Raw genomic sequence first — 20052 nt, forward strand, 5'->3', positions numbered from 1 at the left:
ATACAAAAGACCTTTGCTCTGTTGATTGATGCTTAAATTCTTAAGTTTGCTTTAGTCATGTGCTAAAACTAAGGCAGTGATTTAGATTCTCAGCTTTTCTTTCTTTGAAGCAAACACTTCTCTCTCCCTCTAGGCACATCAACAGTGGCATCTAAGTATGAGGAATTGGAGTGTCTGTATGCTGCTGTGGGCAAGGTCATCTATGAAGGACTTACCAACTATGAAAAAGCCACAAGCAACACTAACCCCACACAGCTCTTCGGTAAGACCTTCACCTCTCCACCTCTCCCTTTTTTCTTCTTCTCATCTATCCCTTTCTACCACCTTGTGCTCTGTTACTCTCACTTTGTTGCTCATAAACCTGTGGGTTTTTTAAACAAGGTTTCACACTCCCACTCCATCCCTACAAAACCAAGCTGCCTCAGTCACTTTTAGCAATTAAGCCAGTGAGTGGGTCGTTAAAATGCAAACCGATGAGCCCTGCTGCTTGGGCTAACATCTGGTGTTTAAACGAAGGCCACAGTCCAGCGGGTCGGGAAAGGTTGTCTCGGGAAGGATTGCTGCTTTCGGGCATCCTTCCTGTATGACCATTACTCTTATCCTCCCATATGTCAGAGAGCATTAATAGAAAAGGCTTACATTAAAGCTTATTCCCAGCAGACAATTATTAGATTGTTCTTCTTTTATTTGAAATATCTAGTAGCATTACAGATTAAGGCCCCTCAAGGTGACAAATAGTTATTGGAGAGCAGTCCAAAGGTAATGCTATTTTATACTGTTTCACAAAATGGCAGTTGTGGTCAATAAAACGCATTTGGTATCCTGCTGTCGCAGAGAGGTGGTGCTGATGTGATGGGCAGTGACATTTGTCTCCACCCGAGGGAGCAGCAACAGAGAGGGACATTACTCATACCTATCCCTGCCTCTGTGACAAACCTTTGTTAAATTCCCTAAAAAAAAAAAAAGAAAAAAAAAAAGCCAAGTCCTTATCATGCTGTGTGGCTGAACACAAGCTGACTGCAGGTGTGTGTCTGTTACGTCGCCCCGCAGAGGTTGAGGTTCTTGTCATATTATTGCATTTCTCATTCCCCCCCCCTCCCTTCATCCTCCTCTCTTCACCTTCATTTGTCTTCCAGGAACACTGATGATCCTAAAGTCTGCCTGCAGTTACAATGCCAGCTACATCGACCGCCTCATCTCGGTGTTCATGCGCTCACTACAGAAGATGGTGCGGGAACACCTGAGCCCCCAGCAGGCCAACCCAGGGGTCACTGAAACCAGCACGGGTACATGCACATGACTTCAGTGGGAAAATATGAGGAAGCCGAGCGCAGACATAACAGGCACACATACACAGTATACATTATATTACTACATAAAGAATATCGCACGCGCACACACTCACTCACTCACTCACAAGAGGGTGTGTGTGTGTGTGTGTGTGTGTGTGTGTGTGTGTGTGTGTGTGTGAGGTCAGTTGTGCACAACACACACGCACACTCGTATGGCAACCCTCTTTAGACCCAGTTAGAGCTCAGGTATCTCACCAGTGCCTGGCTCCATATAAAGAACGTATCAAAAGTTCTATATCAGTGACCCCAGCTGTGTTCTCAATAGCTGTTGTGGTAGGGGGGTGATCCACTCTACAGAAAGTCTGGTTTCACAGCTCTGGTTCCCACCCTGTATTGGCTCCTAGTATTTCTCAGGATGTAAGCAGACAGATGGTCACCTTGTGCTGTTTTGCTATGGGTTTGAAAGAGTAAACGGTAGATGGTTTGACGCGGAACCTCTTGACAACTTGCTTTGTACTGTATGTTAGGCAGCAAGAGTAAAGACAGTGTTGTTGTTAAGTGTTTTAGGTTGTTTAGCTTTCTCACGACAATTACAAAATTCATGGAGGTTCACTGACTTCTCTGAGCTTGGCTTTACCAGATTGGCTTCAGGTGGGAGGTAATGGCTGAAAGATGCTATCAGTGCTTTCACTTTGCTCCTAGTGACTATATCGGGGGAAACGGACATTTACCATCTGCTAAGCACAGTTAGTCACTAAGACAAAAGGCCATCTGACCAGCGAGGCTTTTGCCTCTAAAGATTGCAAATGTCTCGCTAATCAAATAAACTTGATTGAATTAGTTACATCCCGATTGTATTGGAACTGTTTAGTTGTATTTTGGCTGCTATCACTATTGAAAACATAAAGTGCACGATTCACATTGTTCAAGACCAGCTTGACTCTTGAGAAAAAAAGACACACGGTGAGATTTTATTTTCTGTTACAGCTCTTATATTTTAGAATAGCAATGAAGAAAAGAAATCCTGTATGTTGGTTGCTTACTTAGCTGATATTGAAGACAGACTCACCTCAGCTGGTGTCTGTTGAAGCTTATTTACGGAAAAACATGCACAATAATTGATTCACAAATGTCAACAAATACTTTCCATCAATAATAATAATACTAAAATGCCTCTCATATTTTGACCCTGTTTCTTGGTAGCTTGTTTGTCTCAGTCCTGCCTGACTGTTAATCTCTCTGTTCTCATAGTGACCAGTGAGCTGGTGATGCTGAGTCTTGACCTGGTGAAGACTCGACTGTCTGTCATGAGCATTGAAATGAGGAAGAACTTCATCCAGGTCATCCTCACTTCGCTGATTGAGAAGTCACCTGACCCCAAAATCCTCCGTGCTGTCGTCAAAATTGTTGAAGAGTGGGTGAAAAACAATTCTCCCATGGCTGCGAATCAGGTAAGAAGGAGGCTTTTCTCTGCGAGACAGTACAGATTGTTCGACTCTGAATCAATATTAATTTACAGAAAATGTGTGATAATGTGTGCAAACAAATACAAATGTGGGATTCAGCAGATTGTCGCATTGTTTCTTTGACAATAGCAGATGTGACTGAACTGAATCAGCACACTACATTTTAAAAGGTGTGAAACGGTTGGACAAGCAAAGCACAGTTTATAAACCCAGTAAGGTTAACACGAGCACCCACAGAGGTGTCTTTGGGGTTATTTATTTTTTTAAGATGTAAAAGGACAGCACACAGTAAAAGGCTGAGCTGGACAGAGGGATGTGGTCACAAGAATTAAACCGAATAGATTATCTGTTTGTTTTTTTATTTTCTTCCCTCTTCTCTTTATCTCTTCTTTATAACCGACATCCCTCTTTTCCTCCTCCCTTTTTAGATGCCTAACATACGTGAAAAGTCCGTCTTGCTGGTGAAGATGATGACCTACATAGAGAAGCGTTTCCCCGATGAACTTGAGTTAAATGCCCAGTTCCTGGACCTCGTTAATTACGTCTACAGGTAATTACCACCATTCATCACATGGCCAAATGGCCGTACCGCTGCCGCCATGCCGCCCTTGCATCCATCTTAAAAGGAGGGATGAAGGTCGGGAGGTTGAGGCGGGGAAAGACACGAGAGGTTGGGTCAAGGAGCAGTAGAAAAAATAGAGATGAGGAGGAGGGGTTTTGAAGCAGGAGCAGTGTACCATTCATCTTTTTTTAAAGATCAAAGTAAGGATAGGGAATAGTACGTCATGGTAGATAAATGGAAATGGTTAGTCAGTTGGTGGTACATGGAAAAAGAGTAATTAATTATTAGAAATTAAAGCTGTAAATAGAGTAAAGGTGGAGAATAGGAGGGTGGCATTGTGTAGAAGGGATCAGAAAGACAGCACATAGTGATAGAGATGGATAATGTGTCAGGGTGTTTCACCAGGCTAAAGTAGTGTCAGGACTCAGCCAACTCCTGACAGGACACCCAGTAGGTGGGGGCCAGAGGGGAGAGACTGTCCTACTGCCCGCTATTCATCAAACCTGGCTTGGCTCTTTGTCTTTCTGTCTTACCCACATACACATTTAATCGGCCAAATGTACCCTGTATCCCTCCACCCCATCTGCTCTTAATGTCAAAAGATTTAGAACGAGCAGTAAAGCCATGATGGACAGCATGTAATGATAATGGCATCATAAAGCAGCTGTGCCCGAACAATGTGTGATTAAGAGAATGGCGCAAATAGGGGCAATATGCAGCTGGGGCAGCCTTGCCTTTGTTGTTCCTTTTTATCCCACCTTCCCTTCTGTTATGGCCATTTTACAGTACCCGCAACCAAGCTGGTGCGCCATCGTGACGTCAAAATGACGTAGATCTTGCCGGCGCGCCCGGATTTATAGCGCGCCACTCTTTTGTTTTTTTCAGTGGCGCGCGACAAAGCGGAAACAGGAAGCATGAACGAGCTCCTGGGCAACCGGATGCCAGGACTCTCAGTGACTGCAAGTCTCTCTTGTAAACTTACTGGGTTAAGATGAGTTCTTTTATGGTGAATGAAAGGCTTGATCCGACGAAGTAGGTCATTGAATCAAATCAAAGCATTGACGTCAATGCTGCTGCCAGTTCTGCCGTTCTTTTACCTTTTTCTTCTTCTTCTAGTCCGTAGAAAGAGCACAGTCGGTAGCCTTTCCTCATTAGCGACACCTCTGTTCAGGAGAAGACTGCAACTAGTGTTGCGACCACCAGCGCGGGTATAAATAGTCACGACGCTCCCATGACCTCACATTTGCGTGCGCCAGCTGGGTTGCGGCTACTGTCTAACGCCCTTTATGTGAATCATACCCATGAGGCCCATTTAGTGCAGCAGGATGATGTAGAAATGATGACATTTGTGTTTAATGCATAACGGTGCTTTACTAGCAGTGGAGTATCAACATCAAACTTAATTTCACAGAATATTCTGTTTTAATTCCTCAGTGCCACTTCAGTGATCCTCAGTATTGCACGGCACGGCTGTTTGAACGTACTGGGACCTTGCGTTTGATTGTTGCTATGAGATTACTTTTTGTGCTTTATAATATGTTCACAATCTTACCTGCCTTGCCTGCCATATTTGTAAATCGTCCATTAATCCCAAACAGGATTATATGCTGCTAATTAGCAGTATTTGTAATAATTGTGTCTACAGTTGCACAGAAATACCAGAAAAAAATGAACTGTAAATATAAATGACATTGTATTCTTTGGATTATTTTGACAATTTGTTTTGATCATTTCTTAAGACATTAATACAAATGTAATAGTAAAGAAACAAAAACATATTATATTGATATGATAATTAATTTAAAAATGCAGTTAACAAAAGTAAAAGTCATTAAAGAAAAATTTAAAAAAAAAGTCTCAAGCCTCCTCAAATTGCTGCAAAATATCTGCGAGTTGATGATGGCTTCCAAACTGACCATAGAGTCAGCACATCTCTGATATACTCTCAACAAACAATATATATGATACTCAAGTTCACAAGTTCAGTGGGTAAGCTGTGTCAAATAAATGGTTTGTCCTTCACATTGTTCAGGGATGAGAGCCTTTCAGGAAGTGACATCACCTCCAAGTTGGAGCCAGCCTTCCTCTCGGGGCTCCGGTGCACTCAGCCACTGATCAGAGCCAAGTTCTTTGAGGTGTTTGACGCCTCCATGAAGCGCCGTGTCTATGAGAGGCTGCTCTACATCTGCTGCTCTCAGAACTGGGAGGCCATGGGCAGCCACTTCTGGATCAAACAGTGCATAGAGGTAAACAGCGCTGCCTCTAATCTTTCAGTAGGCCTTTTTAAGCCTTTTATCCAACATGAAAACCTAATACATTTTTAATTCATAAAATGTTTGTTTTTTGGTTTAGCTTCGGCTACCCTCTTGTCACGCTGACAGTTGTCATGTCATTTACTGTCACTGATCTTTGCATTCTTCCCTTGGTTTTTGTGTGCGTGTGCGTGTTTGTGTGCGTGTGTATGTGCTTGTTAGCTGCTGCTGGCAGTGTGTGAGCGAAACACCATCATCGGCACCAGCTGCCAAGGATCCATGCTGCCCTCCATCACTAACGTCATCAACCTGGCTGACAGCCATGACCGCGCCGCCTTCGCCATGGCAACGCATGTCAAGCAGGAGCCACGTGAGAGAGAGAACAGTGAGACCAAGGAAGAGGTGGGAGACACACACACACACACACACAAACACACACACACACACACACACACACACACACACATTACATACTGTGGTCCTGAGAAAAGATTAAAAGACGATTGTTTTCTTCTCTGCTCTGGCAGGATGTGGAGATAGACATAGAGTTAGCACCAGGTGACCAGACAGCCATCCCCAAGACTAAGGAGCAGGCTGAGAGAGATGCAGGCAACCAACTGCACATGCTGACAAACCGCCATGACAAGTTTCTAGACTCACTACGGGAGGTCAAGGTAAGTTTGGCCTTTCTGGAACCAGCACGTATTCTGTCCTACAGTGTACTGAGGGGCTGTTAAAACTGATTGGATTTTGACAAAGTTGGGGGAAATTATGTATCTAAGCATTATGTTGAAGGATTTTTAGAATTGCCCTAATTACCCAGGGGCTACTACTAGCAATATTATAGAGAACGTTTGAGATATTTAACTTCCATCATATATTTGAAACATTTCCCCTCTTATATCCTGTGTAGAGTTGTTTGTGATCCAGAGCCCTGCTGATTTTTATTTTAGCAATAAGATGCAATAAGACCGGTCTTAAGACCAATTTTTGAAGGTCTTGGTCTTGTCTCGGAATCGTCTGCATTTTTACTCCGTCTAGTCTCTGGATTTTATTTTAAGACCGGTCAAACTGCAAGGATTTCGCTAAATTTCCTGTCGGCATTGTCTGATTTATGCCTATGTGTTAAAAACTTGCAAATGCAACCAATAACTTGACTCGTGTCTAATTTGAAATTTGTTTCCGTAAAACCCCCCTCTCCCTGTCTCCTTTACACACACTCCCAAGAAAGTGAATGCGGGACACAGGAGAAGACACTCTGGCTGTCTAACACAAATCTGGTCTTGGTCTTGACTTGGTCTCAATCCCTCAAAGTGGCGGTCTTGTCTCAGTCTCGAAACACTCTGGTCTTGACTTGGTCTTGGTTTAGGTGGTCTCGACTACGACACTGCAATGAACCACCCAGTAGGATAGTAAATCAGCAGTACTCTCCGGGAGACAAGGATTCTGAACCCTTGCCTTGCTGAGTCAGCAGCTGTCATTTTTTTCTCTGTTCTGTTAGACGGGGGCACTTCTGAACGCTCTTGTCCAGCTTTGTCACATCTCCACACCACTGGCTGAGAAGACCTGGGTTCAGCTCTTCCCTCGCCTCTGGAAGATCCTCTCTGACAGGCAGCAGCATGTGAGTATAACATTGACTTAGTTAACTTACTCACTGGCTTCTATCTAGTTACACCCAGACCAGAGAAGCACAGAGCTAAGTAACTTCAGTTGTATACACAGTACATTTTAGTATTGCTCAGAGTACAGTGGAAGTATGCTGATGGTTGAGGTTATATGTGTAACCAAGCCATCAGATTTTTAAATGTTGTGAATATTAAATAAGAGAAAGAAATGCACTTGCCTGAGGATGTTTTAAGCATTAGCAACAACAGAATGTCAATCAGCTTTGTGGGGGAAACATTTGATGTAATTTTGCATATTGGGTATTGCTAAAATATTTTACATTTGCATGGCATACAGTATTAAAGTGTTGCCAATACTTTTTAAAATCTAAAATGTGTCCCTTGGTTGGCAAATAACTCTCTTTCAGAATCTAAATCATAAAAACAGATGCACGCTTACGTCTTCTCACTACCCCAAGTATTTTTGACTTGCACATTGCCTGTTACTTCTCATTGTGTACACCCATCCACTCCCTATATTCTTTTCTGTATCTTATCAATGACGCAAGCAGACATTAACGCTGACCTTGGCCGTCCCATTACCGTTTCAAAACGTACAATTCCATTTAATGAGGACAGATTCATGTATGCTAAATATGGAAACGAGACAGCAGAGGGAGGAAAGCTGTAATGAGTTTAACGAACCAGATGCATATAGAGTATTTTTAGAATTGTTGAAAGGCCTTGATTTTAAGTGATTGAGCTCTTAAACATCTAAAAGATGCAGTCAATAAAAATATGGCTTCAAAATGATATTTTCTTTTTTGTGACAGGCATGTAGTCACAAATATGTCACATAATGTATGGTTATTCTGATGCCTGCCTCAGCTCTGCGTTTAATGCCCGTATTACACCATATCAATTACTGCTGCTCAGGCGTTCTATCTCTGAGGGGATTATTACATTGAAATGATATAAAAGCGCATTTTTTCTACGGAAGGAATTTGATGACATATTGGCCTTCTTCACCACCAGCCTAATTAAAGTGACCATCAAGGCATTAATTATTCCATGCTGTCAACAGGCAGTGGAAATTATATTCATTACAATGCATAATTTATTTCTGAGTGTGTGTCAGTCATGATTATCAGAGCACTAACTCCGCGGTCACACTCAGTCTATTCTGTTTGAATGTGGCCGTTCTGAGGGGCTCTATTGCATAGAGTGGCCCTGTGCAGTTCCTAAATAGGCTGCATTATTTGAAAATGAGTGACTATGACTGGGTTAAATGGTTGTAATCACTTACAACTTACATTTACTTTTTATTTTATTACACTTAATATTTTCTAACATTGACTATTTGTACATAAATGTATGTAAAATTACAACAATTAAAAAAATCTCATGTGGCTCATTTCTATAAAAAATGAATGGACTTCCAGCGACATGTTGGTCATTTATCTTCTCCTACATACAATTTCTCATTTGTCCCTTCCCAGTCATCTTACCTGTTTTCTCTTCCCTCTCTTTTCCTGTTTCCTAACAGCTCTCTTTTACTGGAAAACAGCATCATGTTGCATCCCATACATGCAACAGAATGCCTTTATCAATATGCTATATCATAGCACTGCTGCTTAAGTGAAACTGGGTAGTTGATGTGCTGTCTCTCTCTCCCCTCTCCAGGCTTTGTCAGGAGAAATTAGTCCTTTCCTATGCAGTGGCAGCCACCAGGCCCAGAGGGACTGTCAGCCTAGTGCCCTAAACTGCTTTGTTGAGGCCATGTCCCAATGTGTGCCTCCTATTCCCATCCGCCCCTGTGTGCTGAAGTACTTGGGCAAGACACACAACCTCTGGCTACGCTCCACTCTAATGCTGGAGCAGCAGGCCTTTGAAAAGGGCCTCAGCCTGCACAGCAAACCCAAGCAGAGCACAGAGTTCTACGAGCAGGAAAGCATCACACCACCTCAACAGGTAATGCATTTTGATATAAGCTTGGAGTTGGCCATATTAGCTTTTGTATGACCCTCAAATACTTTTTTTATTTTGGCTATTTTCCACTTATATTTTAATAACTTGACAATGTAGTGTTACTAACTCCAGGACTTTATTTCTCGGGAAAGCAGTAACAAAATAGATCATAATGTGACACCCTAGTCCTAAAGACAAAAGAAAGCAGCCATCTTCTTAAATGTACTTTTTTTAATTTATTTATCCTTCTCTTCAACAGTGGAGGATCCAGAGATATATTTGTCACATGTGTGTTGCAGCCTCATATTTAAAGTTGGAAAATCTGCCTCTTATCCTGTTTGAAATAAACCCATTAGCAAAGCTGCTCTCATTCAATTTACAATTTGATAACTGGAAATGTTTCAATTTGTTCTGCTGCCATTCACATTTTGTTCTACTTGTCTATAGGAGATTTTGGACTCCCTAGCAGAGCTCTACTCTCTGCTCCAAGAGGAGGACATGTGGGCCGGCCTGTGGCAGAAGAGGTGCAAGTTTCCCGAGACCGCCACAGCCATTGCCTACGAGCAGCATGGTTTCTTCGAACAGGTGAGAGAAAGCTTGAAAGGAAACCACTGGCCGCTTTAAAACGAATGTATGATCTTACTTAGTATACACTGTTGCCAGTTTATTGGGTTCACCATCCTACAAATAAATCCTACCTCCTTGAATGTGTTATTTAATGTATAAATAAATAAATAAATTTAATGGGCTGTAATTTGTGGTGCTGTTAAATTATATTGCATCTTGCTGAAAGGTGTTTCTAATCTTATGTCCACCCCATTTATATCAATAAGGATAGGAAAAATGTTGCAGCAAGTTGCACCAACGCAGGCATGTTGGGCTGATAATCATTTTATTAGCCTAAAAAAGCTTGTTGTCTGTTTAGGCCCAAGAGAGCTACGAGAAAGCAATGGAGAAGGCTAGAAAAGAACACGAGCGGAGCAACGTCTCGCCAGCCATCTTCCCTGAGTACCAGCTCTGGGAGGACCACTGGATACGGTAAGGTTTCTGGATCCCAGAGGGCAGTCTTGTGTTACACATCAAGAGAGTCAGCAGAGCACAAAGCCTTAGTGGATTTTCACTTTAATACCTTCAAATATTAATACATTCATATATATTGTGCACCATTGATTGTTCAAACCAGATAACATTTATTCCATTCATCACATGAGTCATACAGCATTTGAAAAATATAATGAACAAACTGAATTTCTGTACAATATGTATATGTTTCCTTTATAAACCTGCAGGCCACCATGTACCACCTTTTTGTTCTTATATGGATGTGGCATTGGTGCTGTTGCTGGGAAAATATGTATCTGTCAGCAGGGAAATCCATCAAGTCAATTGTGATATGTGTGAATTAAATGGCTTCTTAATAACTTGCCACAGTCTAGGATGACCACCATGCCTCCCTGCAGAACCAAATGACTCTCCCAGTAGTATGCCTGCCTGTTAAAAACCCATTATTGTTATTTTACATAGGGTCCAATGTTAAGTGTATTTTACCATGCAAATAATTCAAAAAAATTGAACCGCAAGGAGCCTATGCAAATATGATTTTTTTTTTTTTTTTTAAAGTCAAAAATGATAACCTGTGAATTTTTAGCCAGGCAAACCTCCCACAGTAACCGCTCCAAATGCATGCACTCACTGTGAATTGGACTAACCAAAAGGATGCATTTTACCACTAAAATGTTGTTTAGCTTAGCTGTAGCACATTTAAAAGCATCCACTTTTTAATGTTGCCTGAACTTTTCATCTCCCTTGTCTTCATTATTCCAGCTGTTCTAAGGAATTGAACCAGTGGGAACCTCTGACAGAATACGGCCAATCTAAAGGCCACTCAAACCCTTATCTCATGCTCGAGTGTGCTTGGAGGGTTTCCAATTGGGCTGCCATGAAGGAGGCTCTGGTACAGGTGAGGAGTGCGCAGTCCCCATGTAGAAATGTATTCATGTATGGATTTTGACACTCAATAAACACACAATCTGCACACAGGAGTGCTCTTACTGTCTCCCAAAGGTTGCGATAACCTTGAACAGTTTTGACAGAAAAAAGAAACTAGAACCACAAATCCTCGGTAACACAATCACAGACGCAGTGGAGCCTTGAGACTTGAACCCAGTGAACCAGAGACTTAACTTTTTTTTCCATTTTATTCCTGGTTTCCCGGTACAGTGCTGTATATTAGACACAGGCCTTGTGTCAGTGTATAGTAACTTGATATTGGGACCGTCCAGTCCCTGCACAACCCCTCACCCCCGGGGAGAATGAGAGAGCTGGCCATAAAGCTGTGGAAATGCAGTTCAGCTGTTTGCTCTGTTAATTTATTGGCTTCATGTTTCCTAAAACAAAGTGTAGACTGGTGGCGAGCGCGTGATAGTACCTGACACATAACAAATACTCCTGCTTTGCTCTTTCAAGGAGACTTGGAACCAATCCATTGAGCTGGTCTGTCTTAAGGTGACACCTAATTAAATTGTCCGGATGGCAGCACCAACTCCGCTATATCCCTTCCTCTGTGTTTCATTCCTTCCTTCCTCGGTGTACCCATTTCTCTCTCTTTTGTCTCCTACTTCTCCAACTTCTCTTCTTTACTTGGTTTTCTTTTTGTTATTACTGCCATTTCTACTTGCACCTCCATGTCTTCATCCCTCGCTCTGCAGCATTGGTTTTAGTGGCTAATATTTACGACAGCTGTGTGTGTGAATAATTACCCCGGCATCTGCTGCAGGGTGATTTGTTTTACGGTGGAGGAGAGGAGCCAGGCTTTCAGTTGCCTGCTTGCCCACCACTCACAAGCTCAGAGGCGAAGTCCAAATGTCCCCGCTTTCAATTAAAGCAGGCTCTTGATAAGGGCGGCCCTGTCTCAGGATATTCATCAAGCGTCACCCCTGATAAGTGCGCTCTGACCCATCACTGTAATTTTCTCCAAAATCGGAAGAGTATTCACAAATACACACCTATGCTTTCTCATTCTCTTGCTCTTTTCTTCTCGGGTCTTTCTCTCACTCACTTAATAAGAAATAAACACGCAACCGCAAAACCACAGGTTTGACGTAGCAGGCTCCCCTGGGCTATTGTTTGTTTAGTATTAATACACTCAGCGTTTTAATCAATAGCCTTTTTCCTGTCCTTCGCCTCCGTCTCTGACTCGTCGGGTTGATTAGTCATTAGTACAAAAGTCCTGCTGAAACCATTCAGAAAATAAATTGCAGTACAATATTGTTGTGTGTTTGTATTAAATTATGCAAGGAAAGTGTCATAGCCCCCTTGGATATTTTCATTTAATTAAAACTGCCACACTCTCAACGTTGTGGGGGAGTGTGCGCTATTCTGCCTGAAATCATACGGACAAACCTAAACACGCGCAGGAAAACCACGCACCTTGTATGTCACCAATTCCACATTTATTTAGGTGTTTATCTTTTTGAGCTGCAACTAACAGCTACTGTCTGTCATTCAGCTGTTTCCAAAAGTATACATTTTTGTTGTACTTAAGAGCAAAGGGAATAAAGACAAAAAAAAAAAAATCTGTATTATTACCTTAAACAAGATATTCGTTGAGGAGATTGGCAGTCTTCTCAAAATGTAATCTTCTCAGCATTTTACCCTGTGTGCTACCAGTGTGGATTCTGCGGGAAAACGGATTGCTTTACAACATAAAAGATGAAGCTGTTTTCCAGTGCAAACACAAGTGAAGCTTGATTTTTCTGGAGACAGCAGATGGTAGAATAAGTAAAAGACTGGTGAAAGAAACAAATTACAGCACATTTATACTCTTCAGATGAAAGCAAACAAGCAAGATTTCCGTTTACAACAGCAGCATTATTGTGAATCTTGACACGTGGCAGAACATTTGAGAACGACAGATATTCAAACCCCTGCTGTCGTGAGACTGAGTCTCCACCATGAGCTCATCTTTTTATTGTAGTTATACCAAGGTACACCAATTAATTTGACAGTTGTATGTTGAGCTTTAAAAATGTTTATTGCCAACCTATTATCCTTTCAGAACAAATATTATTATTATTATTATTATTATAAATACTTAATATATGTAGTCCTTTTTGTTGTTAATAATTCAGTTTTGTAGCCAGTCTTCTGCTTCTATAAATTTGTGTTGAAACATGGACATTGACATTCTGTATGAATCTCCAGGTGGAGCTGAGCTGTCCTAAGGAGATGGCGTGGAAGGTGAACATGCACCGTGGCTACCTGGCCATCTGCCACCCAGAGGAGCAGCAGCTCAACTTCATAGAGCGACTGGTGGAGATGGCCTCCAGCCTGGCCATCCGCGAGTGGAGGAGGTTGCCTCACATCGTCTCCCACGTGCACACACCGCTGCTGCAGGTCAGTGCACAAAATGCATGCACCTTTTCCTGTTGAAATGCTCCAGTTAGACTGACCTGGCAGTCAGGAAGCCGGGATGCGTAGTCAAGGGAAGTCAGTTTATTGTGATAAGCACTTGAAGAGATCCATTTCAAGAGATCATCAGTAGCCCTGAGACGTTGTTGAGTTAACGCTGACATGGGCCCCTATCTCTCTCTCTCTCTGTCTCTCTCTCTCTCTCTCTCTCTCTCTCTCTCTCTCTCTCTCTCTCTCTCTCTCTCTCTCTCTCTCTCTCCATTTTGTAAAATTGAGATAGATGATTAAAAAATGTTTTCAAAAAAACCTTTAAGCCTCTTTTGATTCCACTACAAGAGATTACAATAGACAGGGGCAAAGATGAAAAAGGAGAAGGAGAAAATTGAAAAAGGTAGAGAGTGAACAGAATGGGGGGACATGGGGAGAAAGAGAGAAGAAGAGGAGGGATGAGAGTTGGTTTAGACTGGCTGTAATTACTTCCCTGCCATCAGATACTATTTGATTAAATACCTGCTGCAGAATTACATTTACATGATGAATGGGACGGTCTGAATGAAGGTTAGAAATGGGCCATCAGCTGATATTAACAGATAATTGGGAAAAATATTGTATTGTCTAATTTATTTTGTTTTGGGAGATTTTACTTTGGAGCCGGGGGGGGGTTAAGTCTTCAGCACAGCTCTGATTCACTACATTTATCTTTTCAAAATGGGTATTTGAATTGGGTGACTACGTTCTTTGGACGTGTGTGTGTGTGTGTGTGTGTGTGTTTGCATATGTGCAGTCCAATTATTTACCCTAGCCAAGGGAAAACAAGCTATTTATTCTTCTAGCCAGTCAAGCGGCCTGTTGTAAATCTCCATTCCAAACTCTATATCTCACATTCACGACTCCATGAGCCTCGAAGAGTAAGAAGCCCAGACTCTGCAAATACAGAACGGCTCAAATTCCATTTGAATCAAGTTATCATCAAATCCCAGCTCTTAGCAGTGACCGGCGATCAGTGGATTATCTTCCACACTATCGATTATGAGGGTTGGCATTAATATTGATTGATGAGTAGTTATAATGGAATTATTGATTATATGTTCACAGAGTGGCTTTGGGCCAATCAATGAGGCTCTTTTTCACGGAATGAGATAGAAACCCTCGCTTATCATTTTCCCATCTCCTTGTCCTTTTTTCTCTGCCATATTGGAGCAGATTAGCCATTGAAGTTATGTAGGAAGACATAATGATTTTCCCCTCAAAATGATTTCAGTGGCATAAAAGAAATATTGCTTGACTGTATCTCTAATGCAAAAATGTTTTTCAAAACATTTTCACTATATGCCGGACCACAACTTTCTTCTACTAATGTAATCTACCAAAGTGGCCTGAAAAGATGAAATACAAATTAAATTGTGTCAAATGTTACCAATAATGTGTGTTAATGCTTTGCTACAAGAGGCTATGAGAAGGCATTTCTTTTTTGTCATGGTTATGTTAGAGATGTTGTGATGTAGGTATAGCTGTCTGTGGAAGTAAATGTGTTTGGTCACTTTGATCCATCTCGTTTTGAGGCTTTCAGCACCCGGGATTGTAAGCCAGTGACCTAAAAGAGGACAGCCCTAGCACTGTATTTTGTCATCATATCCGTCAATACCCTAACTGTAACAGTCTTCTCTTTCTTATCATTTCATCTTTTAAGTTTTTAAGTCTTGATGCTTTTACCTTTTTATAGTCATTTTTCCATTAACGCAGCAGTCTAATGTCTTGCCATCACTTTTCTTCTTGTTCTTTTCATCCATCGCCTGAGCTTTGTTCTCCACATCTACCACGTCATCATTCCACCTCTTAACTAAATGTCTTAACTGATCTGCAAACACTCCATATCTACCTTTTAACCACTATTTTTCTGATTCTCCTCCTTTACGTTTCTATTGATTAAAGTTGTTTAGGATTTTTAATGAAGTTCAGCTTCATTGTGCAGTACACCACACACTGAAGACAACAAGAAATAATGGGAGAGAGAGATGAGGCAGAAATGCACAAGATATTTTTAATGGCTCACTGTGCACAAAAAATAAACTTGGTATGCCACATGTCAAAACAACCTAAAGCAAAGACAGAAAACAAACAATTGACATGAGATAAACTTGACCTGTCACTGATTGACAGCAGATGGACACCATGTGTGTATTGCAGTGCAAACTAAGCGGGACATTTGGCTAGCGGCATACATTGGTTGAGATGTAGACAGAATATTAACACGATTAAGTGCAGCTGGTACACTGTCTGGACCAAATCTTTAAAGCAGGCCTGGGGACACAAGATGTTAACTGTAAACAAAAAAGTTAGCGATTGCAAGCATGAGAAGCATTTGGCCGCTGCTATAGATCTGCCACCTTGCATGCATCTTAAAAGTTTAAAGTTGGAGTCAAAGAGCCTAGTGAGTGTGGTCAAGATACTCATATTTTTACTTCTAATTCCCCCCCCAGGCGGCACAGCAAATCATTGAGCTGCAAGAAGCGGCCCAAATTAATGCAGGGCTTCAGCCAGCTAACCTGGGCCGCAACACCAGCCTCCATGACATGAAGACAGTGGTGAAAACCTGGAGGAACCGACTGCCCATCGTTTCTGATGACCTGTCCCACTGGAGCAGCATCTTCATGTGGCGCCAGCACCATTACCAAGGTACGACACACACTCTGACACACCCAGTACTGCCTCTAAGCTCGAGACCAGTGATATTGAAACACATGTTTATCTTCACATGCATGACTCTTCACACATGGTAAGTAAGTACATTTTATTTATACAGCGCTTTTCACAGACAAGGTCACAAAGTGCTTTACAATGTACATAGACAATAAAAACATGGTAAAAATAATCAATAGAATAAAATACAAATACAACAGAAACAATTATCAAATAAATAGAAGACATAGGCTACCCAAAAGCTAGCCTGAACAAGTGAGTCTTCACTTGTCCCTTAAAACAGTCCACATTCTCAGCAAACCTAATGCTGGTAGGTAGAGCATTCCAGAGTCTGGGTGCCATGGCCTCAAAAGCTCTATCCCCACATGTCTTCAGACGAGTGCGTGGCGTGGATAGTGGATGAATTAGTATAGTATATGTATTACTCTCAGATTGCTGCTCAGGTTTCTGCTAGTTCCAGGAAGGTGTCTCCTTTAAAAGGCCACAAGTTGCAGATCCCCCTCAGGGTCTCTGTACATTTCCAAATGTCAGCTTGCTAAAGCACTCTCTCTATCGCTGCAGGACACACACACACACACACACACTTATTTATTTATTTATTTATTTACCTTGCTCAGTGCTCTCTCCCGCAGTGACTTTGAAACCATTCAAAGATGCAGCCACTGCAAAATGTGATGTCTCAAGCAACTTGAGCTCCAACTTGCACTGTAAGGCGCTGAAATAATGATGGCAATGGTTCTGCAGCACCATGCCAATGAAATCCACTTCATTTATACGTGACAGCCTTCAAACTTATGTTGAAGTGAAATGGAATTTTCTTGATGAAATTCATCGCCATGGCCCATTTACTGTTCAATACGTTTAGTGTCCCCAGTGCCCTCCTCTGCATTATGACACCAGAGCTTTCATACTGCTCTAAGTTCCTCTCTTTTTGTTTACTTCTTTAAATATGACACTTGTATAAGGAAAAAAAACATGTTCATTACTGTTTTGTCTCTGTCCACAGCCATAGTGACGGCATATGAGACGAACACACAGCATGATCCAAACAACAACAATGCCATGTTGGGAGTTCATGCCTCGGCTTCCGCTATCATTCAGTATGGAAAGATAGGACGCAAACAGGTACTGGTTTAAGTTTATGAGCCTTTTTAGTCAGATAAATGAATCAATAAGCAATATTAAGTTCAACATTTGATTTCCTCTGATCCCTTCGACCTTTTTAATTGTTTGTAAAACCACAGCACACTGTTGTCTCTCCAGGGTTTGGTGAATGTGGCTCTGGATATTCTGAGTCGTATCCATACCATCCCCACAGTGCCCATTGTTGACTGCTTCCAGAAGATCCGACAGCAGGTCAAATGTTATTTGCAGCTGGCCGGCGTCATGGGCAAGAATGAGTGCATGCAGGTAAGATGGAATGTGAACTTCTCCTCCTATACTATATTTCATATTAGAGAATAAGTATTGCCTATTTATTTATTTGACCTATGCGTTAAGTATGGATGCATATGCAAGCATAAACCTACCTGGCTGTTGTTCTGCCCATATCGGATTTGAGCAGATGATGTTTTACTGACTGACACAAAAATATTCCATTGAAAGTAAGTGTGGTATTACCATAAACAACAGTTGCAAGTAATCAGTACGATCTCAATACCTTTGAGCCCCAGGATTGTTTGGTAGAACTCTGCCCATAATTAATAATATATTACAAATGTCAGTGTGTTAACAGGCGTGCTTGTCATGTTCAAAGTCACTCTTGGTTTTATTATCTTGTAAGTAAGTCATGAAATTGTATTAGCAATATCACTCTCTAGGAGGAGCCCAAGTCAATTACTTTGTACAATGGAATTATGTGTGATCAAAACATGATGAATCCTTTGCACCATAATTTGGACTATGGTCATGCATGCTCCAAGTTGAAATAGGCCAACCTCTACTGAAGAACAACACATTTGATGCATTTGGTTTGATTTAAGTACTTGGGTTGATTTTTGTTCACAGTAGCTGGAGGCGTAGTTAGCGGTTCTTTGAGTGTGAAAAGTAGTAAGAGCAAGAAGTGTTTGGGTGGCTCTAGGTGACAAGTTATAGCAGGGAGACTTATAAGAGAGTGTAACTCAGGAGCTTGCGCTTAAGCCCATGGAGTGCTCTGATTAATAGAAGCAGTTCAGCACACCACAAGTCATTAAAAGTGCCAGTAGACACTCTTCTTTCTCTCTCTTTCTCTCTTCTATCTCATCTCCTCTGGTTCTCCCTGTCTCTCTCTCCCGCTACACATCGTTTGTCACAGCAGTACATAGGGGACACCTAATCAGAGGCTCACCATAATGGAAGTTTAGTTCCCCTAACACCTCTTTTCGTACTTCTTAATAAACACCGAGCAGTTTGTTTGTTTTTCATCTGTGATTATGGCCCCGTCTTAAACAGAATTTTGTGGGATCTTTTTTTGCGATTTCTCTCCCTGGGTGACAACGGAAGTTTGGTTTGAAGTTAAACCTCTGTTGTTCACTTCTTTGTCTGTTAGGGTTTGGAGGTGATAGAGTCGACCAACCTGAAGTACTTCACCAAGGAGATGACGGCTGAGTTCTATGCTCTGAAGGGCATGTTCCTGGCTCAAATCAACAAGTATGTCTATCAGTGCTCCAGCTGTCTGTTCATTGACTACCTTTCCATCTATGCACAAGTATAGTCACTTTGTAGCCAATTTTAGCGTCTTTCACCTTTTTAGCGTCTTTCACCTTTTTATATATATATATATATATTTATTTATTTTATTTTTTAACAATCTATCGTTCTGCCTGTCATTGTTTTCCGTTTGTTCATTCTCACATTGTCCTCAAACTGTGTCAGTGGTCCCTGAACTCTGCGTGGGTGTTTTATGCTGTCAGGTCATGGCAGTCATATTCAGTCTGCACTTCTCGCCTCAAACTGACGCACCTCTGAGATTTGGTTACTAGGTAACCCCTGTGATGTGGTTTAGATGTTAAAGTATATCGGTGTCTTAAGTTTGTGACAGTGTCAGTAATGTGTTTTTGGCTGCAGGGCTTGCCTGTGGAGCGCACAACGCTTTGCTGGGCCGTGCAAACCCACAGCCACACTCTTTAACATTCTTTCCCCTTCAGCACCCCCCTTTTCACCCGTCATCTTTGACGTGACATGGCATCCTGAGGGGTGAAAGACAAATTGAGGAAGGCTTATTAAATGTATATGCAGCTCAATAATTAACTCGAGGCAATTTACAGGAATCTATGGGATCAGCAGAACTTGCCTCCACCTCAGCAGGCTTTATTGCAATCATTAAGTTTCCCCTACACTGGGGGAGAATTAACAGCAGAGTGGGGGTTAGGGGTTGGGATTGTGTGTGTGTGTGTGTGTGTGTGTGTGTGTGTGTGTGTGTGTGTGTGTGTGCGTGTGTGCAACCACATGTGCTAAGGATTTTGGGATCATTCAATTAAACGGGTGTCAGAGATTTGACAGTCTGTTGGGTGCCTGTGCTCCTGTTGAGTCGGGTAGTAGAAACTGTTAATGTACTTTAACACTGGTAAAGTGACTAAGGCAACCCCATTAAGTATTACCGGAGGTTCTTTGGCTCTGACTCCCATAGCAATCAAGCTCCCATTTCTTAATCGTATGCCAAAATGCCTTTTATAATAACACATTTTAATTGATTGGCTTGGGAGACATGTCACTGTCAGTAAGCGGGAGAGTAGTTTTGGAAGCACTCCTAAAATGGAGGTCCATTTACCAACAATGGCTCAGTAAGACTTTTCCATTGACAGGCCCCTCTCCTTGTTT

At 41.8% G+C, this 20052-nt stretch overlaps 1 protein-coding gene across 1 annotated transcript in view; it reads left to right on the forward strand.

Moving 5' to 3' along the window:
* trrap (transformation/transcription domain-associated protein) overlaps positions 1-20052 on the forward strand; it is a 94834-nt gene that overhangs the window by 48236 nt on the left and 26546 nt on the right. The window contains exons 45-61 of the mRNA XM_078280077.1: positions 134-262; positions 1137-1286; positions 2544-2743; positions 3187-3308; positions 5353-5566; positions 5795-5974; positions 6100-6246; positions 7074-7193; positions 8860-9147; positions 9592-9729; positions 10070-10182; positions 10969-11104; positions 13348-13539; positions 16035-16230; positions 17261-17379; positions 17518-17664; positions 18782-18882. Of these exons, the coding sequence (XP_078136203.1) occupies positions 134-262; positions 1137-1286; positions 2544-2743; positions 3187-3308; positions 5353-5566; positions 5795-5974; positions 6100-6246; positions 7074-7193; positions 8860-9147; positions 9592-9729; positions 10070-10182; positions 10969-11104; positions 13348-13539; positions 16035-16230; positions 17261-17379; positions 17518-17664; positions 18782-18882 (2692 nt within the window). The remainder of the gene's footprint in view (positions 1-133; positions 263-1136; positions 1287-2543; positions 2744-3186; positions 3309-5352; positions 5567-5794; positions 5975-6099; positions 6247-7073; positions 7194-8859; positions 9148-9591; positions 9730-10069; positions 10183-10968; positions 11105-13347; positions 13540-16034; positions 16231-17260; positions 17380-17517; positions 17665-18781; positions 18883-20052) is intronic.

This window comes from Sander vitreus, chromosome 21, assembly GCF_031162955.1.
Source record: "Sander vitreus isolate 19-12246 chromosome 21, sanVit1, whole genome shotgun sequence".
Taxonomy (NCBI): Eukaryota; Metazoa; Chordata; class Actinopteri; order Perciformes; family Percidae; genus Sander; species Sander vitreus.